Source organism: Falco biarmicus, chromosome 4 (genome assembly GCF_023638135.1).
Source record: "Falco biarmicus isolate bFalBia1 chromosome 4, bFalBia1.pri, whole genome shotgun sequence".
In the NCBI taxonomy this organism is placed as follows: Eukaryota; Metazoa; Chordata; class Aves; order Falconiformes; family Falconidae; genus Falco; species Falco biarmicus.
The window spans coordinates 32,804,183-32,817,595 of record NC_079291.1 but is presented as its reverse complement, the minus strand read 5'-3'; the positions used below and the strand labels follow the sequence as shown (position 1 = coordinate 32,817,595).

Genomic DNA, 13,413 nt, shown 5'->3' with positions numbered 1-13,413 from the left:
TCAGCTCATCTGTACACCTCTCATATGGCCTGGGATAAATCATGAAGTTCTTCCACACCTTAGCTCCCTTATAAATGTAAAATTATTTTTTGCCTGATCTGTCTGGCCTCTGAATGGACAAAAAAATGTCTTTACAGGAAATGACTTTTCTTCACTACTTTGTCCAGTGGTGAGCAGGACTGAGACTTTTTAATGTCATTGTCATGCCATTAACAACAATTCAAAGGGTAGACAGAAGTCTAGATTTCATTATGGATTAAAGATTTCTTATTACTAAGGTTATCAAGCAGATAAGAGAACTATTTCTTCCCATACTATAAAAATAAATTTCATTAATATGAAAGGATCATCAATTCTCCAGAGACTGTGTTTAAAGTGCCAACATTTGATTAGTTAGCATTTGAAAATTTATTCTGTTTACAGTTGATAGCTGGAAGGCAAAAATTTAAGTTCATTTCTACATCTACCAAATCCATATTTGCCTAAATTTGATACCATGAACAGAAAGAAAACGAAACTACCGTTCTGTATTTTTGTCTTACAAGAAGCACACTGTGTATATTTTGGTGCTTACCATTGCATGATCTTGTTTCCAAAGCCTGTTCTGGACAGAGATGTTGATTCTCTAATTCCTGAATGATCACTGCCCGAGATCGGACTTGTATCCCTCCAAAGCCGAGATCCTCACCATTAACACAGGTTAGCTGACAAAGGCTCCATTCTGACCACTCTCTCAAGTAACAGTCCCCTGTTAAATAACAATTTTATAAGAAGAACAATCATCATATGTGAAGAGTTTTTCATGCTGAATATCTTAGAAAAAATTGTCCAAATCTGGTTTCTTAATTTTTTTTCTTTAGAGTGCCTTTCATTCCTCTTTTTAAACATGACTTATACTTAAGAGAAGATAATATTCTGACACTCTCTAAATATCTGTGTAGTAGAAAATAGTAATAAAAAGATTACACAAAGCCTATTTGTTCTGTAGCATTCCCATAGGATCACTCTCATTTTGAATTTGAGTAACACTCCACACAGTGTCTGGATTTTTTTAAATTTTAGGGTATTGTGCTCTGTATGCCTTACAGTAAATTTGTATATCTTGTTCACAATTCTTCTTTGATCTTAGAAAGATAAAAAAGTGTCTAGTTTTAGAAAGATTAATTGTTGCTTATTCTCATGCAGAATTTCTCTAAACAGGCAGTAGAAGCAACTTCTAGAATGTTCTTTGCAAGAAAAGGAAACAGGAAGGTGACTAAAATGTCTGAGAGTTTTAAAATGTTATCTTATAGATTAAAACTGAAAAATAAAATTATACTAATAACACTAATTAGCACGATTGGCTAAAGAACATTTAGTGAAGATCTGAGGCACAACACAAAGAGACCATTTTGTTAAAACTGCAGTATACAATGGGACTAGGCTGTGTACAGACTCATAAATAAACTTCTTAGTTCTCATTATTTCAGTGAAAGAGCTATTAAAAATTAATGCTACCTTGCATTATACTGATGACAGATATAATCAGTACTGTGTTGACCAGATGCCTGATTAATGAAGGAATTTTATTTGCCAACGTTAGGAAAGCATGCGAAGAAATGAATAATTGAAGAACTGATGTATACATAATAGGAAAACAAGTACTGATTTTTGGAAACATTAGTTGGAGAACATCATTAGCACATCCCCACAGGGCAGTTATTCTTGCTGGCTAAATGTGGGATTGTTGAAGAACAGGTTCCTGCTCAGCAAAATTTTAAAAGCAAGCAGTAAGCAGCTATTTATTTATATATAAATTCCACTAACAATAAAACATAACTACAAGCTTTTTGTTCTTCCAATTTAATTTAATAAGTAAAAATATGTGAAAATCATGCAATCAAAATGTTGTGCACAAAGCAGTGATGGAATCCTCTTTGGTTTTGATTATTTTCTATTTATTGAGGCAACTTTACCTTCAATTCAATCTGAAATGAACTGGACAAAAAATTCTGAGAAAGAAGAGAGTTGCAAGAGAACAAAAACAGTGTACTGGTATGGAATGACAGCTACATTAGAAATGAAGGAGTTAATCTACTTCTGAAGATACATGACTTTACTGAATGAAAGCAATATACTTCAAATTCTACAAATAAGTGTTTGAAATGAACTGGAGGGGTTTTACTGGAAATCAAACAGCTGTTGTTGGCTCTTAATCCTTCCCAGTATGAGGGGTCATGGACCTGATCATTTATAACAGATCTTTTGGATTCAGTCTACAAGGGCAATGACAGTGCATGTCACCTCCAGCAAGTTAAGCATCTAGCAATCATTACATTTTCTCAGAGATCAAAATATTAGTTTCATTTGGAATAGTCCCTTTAAACAAAAAAAAAAAAAAAAAGACTCACTAGCTTAGCTTCCTTAGACAAGGCATCCTTAGTAAAAGGCATCAAGTTATTAGTCGCTGTTAAAAGTATTAGTAAAGCTGTTAGGTGATCTAAGCACTTTAAGTAAACATTTACCTGTAAACCAACAGCTTTCTTATAGAAAGCTTTCTTATAGAGTTAAATGCAGGTTTTATTTCAAAATATGTTGTTAAAAAAATCTATTCTTATTAGGTATAATCTGTGACTGAGACACTGAGACATGTCTTTTATGAAATTTAAAACCTGGCATTTTTTTCTAATTGATTTACTGTCAGGAAGCCTCTACCAGAAAGCAACTCTGTTGATAATTTGCTGGATTAATCCAATCAGTAAAGCATGTGAAAAAGATTTAATTGCCTGTGGCTAATTGCTAGGCACTGATAACTATAATGATACCAAACCAATCTTGAAATGCAACTTTTATTTGAATAGCTTTGTTACCTGGACAAGGGACAGTGCAGGTTTCCTCAAGTATCATCTTCTTATTACCATCTATAATAGGCTCTATTTCTCCACAGAATTCCTCATCTACTACTTTTCCAACATCTTCAATGGATCCATCAAAAACCACACAGGAAATGTTCCTCATTCGTGTTCCTTCTCCACATTGAGCATCCTGAGGAAGGAGGACATACATGGATGCTGGACAGAGGAAAGGGCCAAAAGACTAGATCTGAGCTACGTGTCATTCTGTCTTCTATTATTTTTTGCTTAAGCATTTATTCATTCTGCTAAGGGGGTAGGGGGTGGGAGTGGTGGTGGGGAGGAGACATTATTCTTTACTTCTGAAACAAACTGTGAAAAAAATAAAAAACCTAAAATACTGCTGGCCGCTACCACTGTTTCTTAAACTATGGAGCTCATTTTGCCTTTGAAACGCACCCATGGAAGTATCTCAGGTGAAGATCTCTTCTAGGATGCCAATATATTTCCACAGATACTGTTTTACAGTAGAGGGATTTCAATTATTAGCTAAGATACTGCTCAGGTACCAAATTTTACATTTATACTTTGAACATCTTTGGATATTGTTGTATCCATTGACAGATATGAACTCTAAGAATAACTTTTTGTATAAGAGAGGTGGGAGCAAATTGTTTGCAGTGGTATGAAGCAGGTATCTGAGCATATCACAAATATGTCCAGATACACAAACTACATAACATCAAAGTCCCATCTGGTTTTTACCTCTACTTTGCATGCAGACCATTGACCATATTGCCATCGATAACAAGGTTTTACTGGACAGGGTTTGAATTGCTCCATCTGAGAAGGACAAGGCCTCCCATCACCCTGAAATGGCTGATTAATGGTTCTTCTTCTGATCATTTTTCCTGTAAATAAGAAACAGCAATATAACTAACAACAAAGTGGTTACACTGATTTATTCCTCAAGATGGTTCTTTTTTTGTAAAAAGCATTGTGTTTGAATACGGTAATTTTTTCCACATTTGACAAATGGGATTTTAAAGCTGATCTGTTGGTTCTTGTCTGTTATATGGATTTATATTTTCCAGGTCAGACACTTTATATTGTATCATTTGTTTGTATTGCAAGAAGTGCAGGAGGATGTCTGATTAGGATTTCAGATTGCTCCTGTAACACCAAACAAAAGTAGTAATTTTCTAGTTCAGAAGCCTGGGGAAAGATACTCTTTCTGAATGTGACAACAGATTTATGGCACTTCAGTAAAGTCCAGCTCCTCATCTGCAGTTTGCTGCTAGAAGAGACCAACATGTTTTGTTCTTCCCTGAATTAATACAGAATCAGGTGTCCCATGGCTGGCTGATTGCAGCTGGCAACTTTCCGTTGCTGTCTGTCTGGATAACATGACATGCAGATTTTGCAGGACATGAAGGATTCTTCACTCAGGCCCAAAGAAAATTAAAATACAATAGGTTTATCAAACATTAATCTTCAATTCAACCATGAGCAGCACACTACCCAGTATCACTGAGATACAGGTTCTATTTCAAATACTTATATAAACAGAAAAAGGAAGTAATTTTTATCATCTTGGCAACTCTTGCTTCTTTCATCTTGCAGTGGACATTAGACTATTATGCTTCATTACAGAGATGTCATGTGATACAACCAAAACATTTTTTGTGTGCCAGAAGTAGTGGTAAAGTGGCTGCTTTAGAGTTGACACCCACAAAGTTCTCCACTGAACCAACACAACTGTGGTATTTTAATCTATATATAGATAAATATATGAACCAAGTCTGAAATAAGATGTATATAATTAAATGTATATAAATGGATTATAATAAACTAAGACATCGCATAGATTTATGTACATAGCACCCAGTGTTAGCTGGACAAAACAATCTTTAATTCCACATATCAACCTGATGCATTTGGAATTGAACACCCTAATGCTCATGACATGAGTCTTTTGCTGAGAGCAAGCTACACAAGTCACGATCCAGCAGCAGGACTGTATCAATCCTGCAGACAGCTGTATTCACTGCAGCTAGCTAGAAAGATGTTTGCCAAGTGGAGCCTCATCGTTCTTGGATTCACAGCTGCTCCAACTGAGATGTCACAGGACAAAAAAGATCTTGAAAAGTACTGGAGAAAATAACCCAATGAACAACAACTAGCAGAACCCTTACGTACAGAATTTTCCCTCAGCTTTAAAGGTATTTGCATGGGTACTCAAAAGACGTTCAGCTTTGCGGTCACTAGGTTTATTGAAAAAACAGCAGTTACTTCCAGCTGCCTAATAGGAAAATTACAGCTTCAAGGCTTACACATGAGATTACCATCATCTGTTAAAAAGACCAAAAATTTGAAAGCTGTTTTTCATTACTATTTAAAATAATTTTTCTCACTACTACAAATACATTCTATACTTGGAAAATACAAGGATTTCAGATAGGACCCACCTTCACATTTTGAAAAAGCATAGCAACAATAATCCTCATTCAGAAAAATACCAGGTCAATTGTTCAGGTCTTGCATATAAACAGAAGCTTGTAAAGTAAAATGTGGCAACATATTTAAGCCCTCAATAGACCTGTTAGTTCAATGCTCACTCTGTAAGGATTATTGTGAATATAGAAATGTAGATTATTTAAATGTAAATGCCATGCTTTGAGAGAAGCTCAAATAGCTGAAATATTATTACATTATTAGATACTGCAGTATCAAATTATTAACTGATACCGTTAAAAAATCCATAGATCTTTCTGCTGGGATGCTGAGGTGGCCAGAGCTTTCAGATGTTTTTGCCCAGAGCTATTCCCTGTGCTGCACTCCCTCCAATGAACACAAAGAGGTGCAATGTCCTTTTACTCTGAGCCCAGCAATTAAAACTGGATTCCACACACTGCTAACCATCCAGTATCTGTGGTAACTTATTCCAAACGTGATTACAGAATGAAGAGGCTTCATAGATGGTCTTCTACCCTTCTCTTTTAGTAGTCTGTACACCTTAGTTGCCTGGCACAATGGTGCTTTCAGGTCCTTATTCTGAGATGTATCGGTGCAAATAAATAAGAAAAGTTCCTCCTGAACTATATCCAGTGTGCCTTGGATATACATTCTCTGACATAAACTTGATTTTTTTTAAAATTAGATAATGGTTAGCAATATTTTAGAAAAATAAATTAGTATGATTGCAGTGAAAGTAACTTGTCCCCCTGCCCTGGTTCTGTTTAAAAATATGGAATTCTGCAATTAGTACATTTGTTGGTTTTAATCACTATGCTGTTCTATAAGTTTATTTGTTCTAAACTCACCACTAATTAAACTTAAGAGAAATTCTCTCCCTTCTCTTCCTCCTCCCACCAGCTGAAAAATAAATATTCACATCAGTGTTTATTTTTGTCTCAATATATCATTTAACATATCTCATTTAGTTCCCAGAATCAGAAACTACTCAGGGACAAATTCTCATTATCTTCAGAGAGCACAGTCTCACTGAAGTGTACTTCCATGAATAATGCCGATTTAGATCCCCATCACTCTCTCTAGCTAATGACATTTTCTAGTTCTGCGACAAGAAATCTTACTGCTTTTACTAAAGAAAAAAAAAAAAAAAAGAAAAAATCTCAGTCTAAAATATGCCAAAGGTACATACTGACCTGTAAGGCCACATGTCTGAGAGCACTCCGACCAAGAGGACCAGTCAGAAAGCTGACAGTTCACAGGACATTCCACCACACAGGTCATATTCATTTGCCATGTTTTCTCCAAACCAAGCTAAAAGAAAATAATTAATGGTCAGCACAAAACATCCAGTCTGTGTCATTGGTGCAGGGTGTGCACTTGGACACAGTGAATCAGACAACTAAAACCTCAAGCAAGCATAAAATCATTACTAAATAAAAAGTAAAGCAATTAGGACATTTAAAAATCTCACTCCAAGACAGTCCTAATGCATATGCTGATTTTAAAATACATGCTTATATCTTATTTTCATCAATTATTTTCTAAATTAGAACCTGTAAATGGAGGGCTTGAGCTCTACAGTATCACTTCTACACAGTAGGTAGAAGACAAAGTAATTTATGAAGTACATTAATATAGAAGTATTTGAAGATTTGATAAGAGTTGATATTATATGAAGCATTTTGAAATGGGAATATAAAAATACTGAACTATCAGCAATTATTAATAGTTGAATTCAAGTGATGTTAGGAGCCAGGTTCAAAACTAACAAAAGGAGGAGGATAACCATGCATTGAAGAGTCAGTTTATTTGTCAGAAGTTGTTGCAGGTGCTCAAAATTTACAGGAGCTTAAGAAAGACTGAACAAGTTAATGGAAGAGAAATCTGAAGGTTTAAATACACAGAAACCATATCAGGGAAATGCAGTGTAAAAGCTGAAAACAGCTGGAGGCTGCAAGAGGAGTAGATGGAAACTTGTATATGTCTGTCCTCCTTACTCTTCCTTAGGCATCTACTTATGCCTGTCTTGGTTTTTTTCATAATGTGGTGTATAAGTTTATTATATATATTATGCTATCTATGCTACTGTATGCAAAAATATGGACAATTTGTTCTAAAAAAAATAAAAAAATAAAATAAAAGCTTTGCATGTTTTTCTGAAAAGCTTTGCAAAAAGAATCCTCTAAGATCCCTAAAGTAAAAGCTGCAAATGTTGGAGGACTGTGAGAGAAGGGGGCATAGAAAATAGCCAGACTCACATTTTCCCCAAAATAGAGTCTGTACTGAGCTATTCTCTGGGCAGAACTCAGCTTAACACAAACAAACGATAGAGCCCCTGCAGGCAAGGAAGAGTTTTATGGCCATGCTTTAAGACATCACAGTGGTTACATCAACCTTTGGTCTGATCCTGTAAAGCCATTTTTATGTTCTTATAAACTCCCATGCTCCAGATTTTCCCCACCCAAGGAAGAAAATAGATATTCTCACTAGCACACATGAGAATATATGATGCAAGATCGAACACAACTGATGACAAAAAAATTATCATAACAGTAATAATCCTTGCAGCCTGCACAGCTTCAGAAGGAGTTCAAAGGATAGATCAATTATGGTGTGTATGATATAAAACATGAAAGAAAATCAATCCTGCCAATATGAACAGATCCATATGAACAGATCTGCAGCTTCCCAGCATAAAAGACTGTCCTCCTCATTGGCCCTCCCCAGTGGACCTTGATCATTGTTAAGGCCTTTTAGAATCCCAGGAGGCTGTGGATATCTTTAAGTAGATAAAATCCCCACATATTTAAAAAAAAAAGAAAAAAAAAAGCGCAAACTAGACATTTCAAAACCTATTAATTTTAATGACTGGAAAGGTTAATGGCATAAAACCAGCAGTTAAGACTTTAAAAAGGAAATAAAAACACTATTTCCAACTAAATGTAAGCATGGAGCAATAATTAGGCACAGCATTAACATGCCCTCCATAAATAAACTACCACAAGTACTGGAAATGTTTCACCATGATAGACTTACCAAGTCTTAAATTTGCATTTGCAGTACCATTTATTGAGATGAATGAGGTTTTAGACCTCTGTTCTGTTTTATACATCAAAGAATGAGTTCTTGGCTTTTCTCTGTGGTACAGTACAACCTTGATTATCCAGATATCACACACAGGCAACACCCGAAACCTTTGGATAATCTGGAATTTGGATAATCAGGAAACTAGAGAACCATCTTTGAAGTCTATATTTGGGTCAAATCTTCTGAGCAAAGGCTTTAAAGCCTGCTGAATTGATTCCTGCCAATTATAGAAACATGACTGCTCTCTTTCAAGATTGGCCTTCTCAGCTGGACTTTGGCAGCTAGAGAAGGCAAAGCCCAAGAGACATATTAAAGGTGAAGAGGAGAAAGCTGAAAGGCCAGATTACCCAGGGTGATCTACCATTTGCATGCCTTAGATACTTAAGTGCTGCTGAAACAGATCTGGGGAACAACTAACAGGTTGCAATTTGATATTAATCACATATTCCTTTCTTCTCCCTCTCCTTCCTTCAGTTGCTGAACCACAATTCACCTTAGCTTAGAAAACGTTTGGAAAAGTGTTCAGTAGCTCCCTTACCTGAAAGAACCTCTGTTCTGGATGAGTTGTGGTTTCTGATTTGAGAATGACAAGTACTGGAGGAGTTACACTGAAAGCTACCGCTGAGCCTCTCACACGCCAGAGGCAGCAGGCTGCCAGACCAGCGTGCTCTATAAACCCTGTGATCCAAGAAAGTATCTGTATTTCTTTATAGGAACTTTTGGCACCACAGATTAACCTCTGCTGGAGGTTAATCATGTAACCTGACAAGCAGACTATTTGCCAATAAAACAGAAAATCTGGCTTTCTAATGCAGACAAAGCTGCTGGTTCCTAGGATTTCTGATCTTTAATTGATGGTAAATGCATAAAAATAAACCCATAAATATGAATATGACCAGGACCAGTTTGCTTTAGGTGATTTGATTTTCAAATACTCAAGGAAAGACAAGCTGAGTTCTTGTGATGTGCTAATTTTGTAGTTGGAGACCAAGTAATCCAGTATTACTGTGCCTTGAGAGTTTGAAGGGAACTATGTTAACTTAACGAGGACTTGGAAATAAGCTCTAGAAATTGATTTATGCTGGCAGTAATCAGGATGACAGGCTAGCTTCTTTAGCTGATTGACTGAAACAAACACAAGATCATATGGACACGTTAGAAACCAGAACACAGGGACTCGGAAGAGCTGTTTGTATTTGACTACGCTGATGCTCATACCTCGAGATGGTCATTGTCAAAAGGCAGTATGAAGGGGTTTTTTTTATATATAGCTTTTATTAGGTTCTTGAACCACATATTATATAGGAACTCAGACATTGCAATCAGGCATCTTCATTTCTTAGGGATCGGGATAGGTTTAGCTATTCTGATCTCTCTTCTTTGCATATAATGATAAAAAACATTAGTTCTGTAAATGTATCGACACATAAATTAAACAAAAATTTTGTTTTATTCACACATCTAGTATGAAGTTTTAGGATAGCCCAGGGGAAATTCCATTAGCTAAGTCATTATTTCATCTTGTTCTTATCATCAACTTTTCTAGCCACATGCATCTTATTTTGAACATCACTTAATTTTCTTGCATTGCCCTTAGAATGCAAAAACACAGCAAAAAAAAACTACCCCGAAGTATCATCTGTGATTAGATTAGTAAGAAGTGCATAGTACGTATTTGCATTTTAATAATTTCTTGAATACTCTCCTCCCATGACCTGGAAGGTCACAGAGTTGGCTTTCACATCTTTAGAGTGAAGGGTCTGGTAAGATAGAACAGCTTGGCTTTCTTGTTAATCAGGTTAACAGGTTTTATTCCTCACAGTTATTGGATCAGCCTTTGACCTTGTTGTGCCACTGCTTACACATCCATAATTCAACAAATAGTCTTAACAGTATGATTGGGGAGTGGATCAGAGCTTTCTACAGGAAGATGTATCTCTATACTTCTAGCAAATCAAAAGGGCAAATAAAAATGTATCACAGTGGTTGCTGATAAAGCCAAGACCCCACTGCAGTGATGTCTGTTGGCCAGTCATTTATGGCAAGCAGCTTTTGAGATATTCTCTTGTTGACCTAATTATTTCTCTGAGTAATAAACTTTTGTTTCTTTAAATGCAGGAAAGCTCCAGAGGTTTTCTGCAATGAGATTCCAGTGTAAAATGTAATAATTTGTTCTAGATGTTGCTCAAAATATTTGATTAACAAAAGGAATTTATTGGCTTAAGGGTTAAAGAAATATATTTCCCCTCAAAATCTAATAAAGCATATTTTTAAATTTAAATATTCATGTGTATGGATATTTTATATCGTGTTTTGGTATGAATTAATCAATATTTCAGTCTCTTAAAAATAACCCCAGTGCCAACTTTTCTTTCTTTTAATGCAATAAAACATTCACAGAATGCATTAGTGCATCTCCTTATTAACTTCACAGAAACTTGTTGGTAGGTAGCTAGATCCTGAGTATTTTCCTGAGACATAAAAGATCAAATTATTAGATTTGATTATAAACCCAAAAGCTATGTCTGAAGGAGGAACATGGGACAAAAGTAGGGTGTCTGCCTCAGCTGAAACCTCCTTTGCTAAGAACTTGCAGATTCAGAAATCTAGGATGTTGGAGGGGGAGAAGCCTAAGTAGGTCAGGTACACCATTACAAAACTATAGTCTAAAGTACATGATGAATTTCCTGACTTCCTCTACTTCTGATGGGCACATCCTCAAGAGCAGCTACTAGCTAAGAAGGTCCAACAGAAAAGGTGTTGGTATCAAGGCTGCTGTGGAGGCCACTCCAGCTTAGTCCCCCATTGCAAGAGATTTTGTTCCTGATGTCAAGATGGTGGGGCAATGGCAGCTGAAATGAGCTGTTACTTTCCATCAGAAACACATCTAGATTGCCCTTAATATAGCACTTTTGTTGTTTCCCATTTTCCTTCATATTACTAAGTCCATGCAATTGAAAACGTTAAGACCAACACAGAAAATGCCAGAAAAACAGAGCTGTCAAATCTGAAGTTAGTTTGAACATTTGCAAAATAGCTCTTTCAAAATTTAAGGGCTCCTGTCTGGTAGTTAGTTCTCTGTATATGCTCCTATTTAATATTGCATTTATGCTGCACATTTTTTCACGCTAGCTTGGGTATCTTTTGCACTGCACAGCTGGATACAAGTTGTTAGCATTTGGCCCAGCTGCAGAATGGCACATGAGAAATATTTTTCAACACATTGAGTAAATGATTGATACTGGCAGCTGTCCAAGACTCCATGCAGAAATTGTATCAAATTATAATGATGATTAGTGTTCTGACTAAGATTTATTACCTTTATTCTACTTTATTAATTATTTTTTCTAAGTCATTTCCTTCAGGACAGAATAATTAGCATACATTCATGGAGGCACTTAAAAGTAACCAAAGGAAATTGTATAAAAATCACTGTTGCTGACACAGTTCATTTCAGAGGTACTTAACAATCCATGAATGGTGTTGCAAACATCTGGCAAAGATGGGTTACGTGCCGTATAGCTCTGTCAGCTCACCATTAATTAGCACCATTAGAAGGGAGCTTACTCACAGGTACCCACTCACCTCTTCACAGTACTTGAGGTCAACCGATTTGCCATCACTGCGAACACAATCGAGCATCCGTGTTTTGATACCATTACCACAGACAGCCTTCTCACTGAGCTGACACGTGCTCCAGTCTGGAAATAAGGAATTCATTAGCACAGCAGACGTTTTAGATAAAACTTATAATGATCCAGTCTCCCACCTACTTGTAATTCTGATGGCCTAAAATAATCCTCACAAGCAACTTTTACACATGCAAAGGCTCACGGAGCCCAGTTGCTACTCATTATTGGAAACACCAACTTCTATGGCAAATAGTGCCACAATGCCTTCCTGAAAAGTTCATATTTGGTCTCATCTGCATGGATTTTGAGCAAATCACAAAATGGTATGAGAAATACATTTCCTGGAGTTATAGCATGCACACTCCACCCAAGGTGCAAAGCCTCCAGTAATATTTTTATCTGGATCTAATAGCCTGAAGCAGTTCTTAGTGCAAGCTCCACAGCTCCCTCCAGATGAGACCAGAAAGCTGGAAAAATCTGTCCTGTAAGGTGAATGGAAGGAAGCCACAGTCCCAGGCTGTCACTAGAGCAAATTGTACCACAAATACCTGTCACATTGTAGTCATAGTGGTAGCAGTTTTTGTTCAAAGTGCAGACTTCTGTCTCGGTGGCAGCAGGACAAGACTTTCCATCATCTGGTTGTCTCAGGGATTCAGCTGATCTTTCGCGGACACTACTGCTGTTGCAAGGCTTGAAAGGGAAATTGGAAACAGCTTGGACATTTTGGCACCCCGATACCTACTCATGCAACATTATACCAATCTTTCAAATAATCCCTTCACAAAACACAGATGTAAAATAATGGGCTCGTGCTGTTACGTAAGAGAAACAATTCCCTTGTTATGTCAGAGAGAATTTAGTCTGCTCTTTCAACTTGGTACCACCCAAGGTGAAATATCCTCTAACTTTGTAATACCTTGGTATTTTCCTAACTAGTTCATATTTCAGTACTAGTGCTTTGGACCTATTTCACTCATACACTGGATATTGAGATGCTCACTTTCCAAATGCTATAGTGGAGTGGACCAGAGCCTGAACACTCAGAGGTCTTGAAACACCTTTTTACATTTGGTTTAGGTTTTTTGACATTTCTTTTTGCAACTGCTGGCAGGAAGGGAAGGGGAGACCCAGAATTGTCTTTCTATGGTCAGTCTGGATCTACAGCCTTTGCTTATTACAGGATAGTGACAGTTTTAGTACAGTGATTGCACTGCTGTGCAGAGGCTCACAGGTAGACTCACAAGCCACTGATGAAGCTATTTCACCACACAGAACCCACCCCACACCGAAAAATGACGACAGGGGACATTATAGTTTGTGTTTTGCAACAATTTCACTTAATAGAAAATACTGGCACACTTTATGTGCAACCAACTACCAACAACCCT

The 13,413-nt window shown here is 36.7% G+C and overlaps 1 protein-coding gene and 1 long non-coding RNA gene across 2 annotated transcripts in view; one reads left to right on the top strand and one right to left on the bottom strand.

The window, feature by feature from the left end:
* LOC130147679 (uncharacterized) overlaps positions 1-3,039 on the top strand; it is a 37,892-nt gene extending 34,853 nt beyond the window's left edge. Inside the window, exon 8 of the long non-coding RNA XR_008821296.1 lies at positions 2,927-3,039. This is a non-coding gene — a long non-coding RNA (uncharacterized LOC130147679). The remainder of the gene's footprint in view (positions 1-2,926) is intronic.
* The window catches only part of THSD7A (thrombospondin type 1 domain containing 7A), a 206,866-nt gene that overhangs the window by 12,910 nt on the left and 180,543 nt on the right, over positions 1-13,413 (bottom strand). The window contains exons 19-24 of the mRNA XM_056335125.1: positions 12,574-12,715; positions 11,979-12,094; positions 6,500-6,617; positions 3,597-3,742; positions 2,850-3,024; positions 575-748 (exon numbers count right to left, since the gene is read on the bottom strand). Coding sequence (XP_056191100.1) covers positions 575-748; positions 2,850-3,024; positions 3,597-3,742; positions 6,500-6,617; positions 11,979-12,094; positions 12,574-12,715 — 871 coding nt within the window. The remainder of the gene's footprint in view (positions 1-574; positions 749-2,849; positions 3,025-3,596; positions 3,743-6,499; positions 6,618-11,978; positions 12,095-12,573; positions 12,716-13,413) is intronic.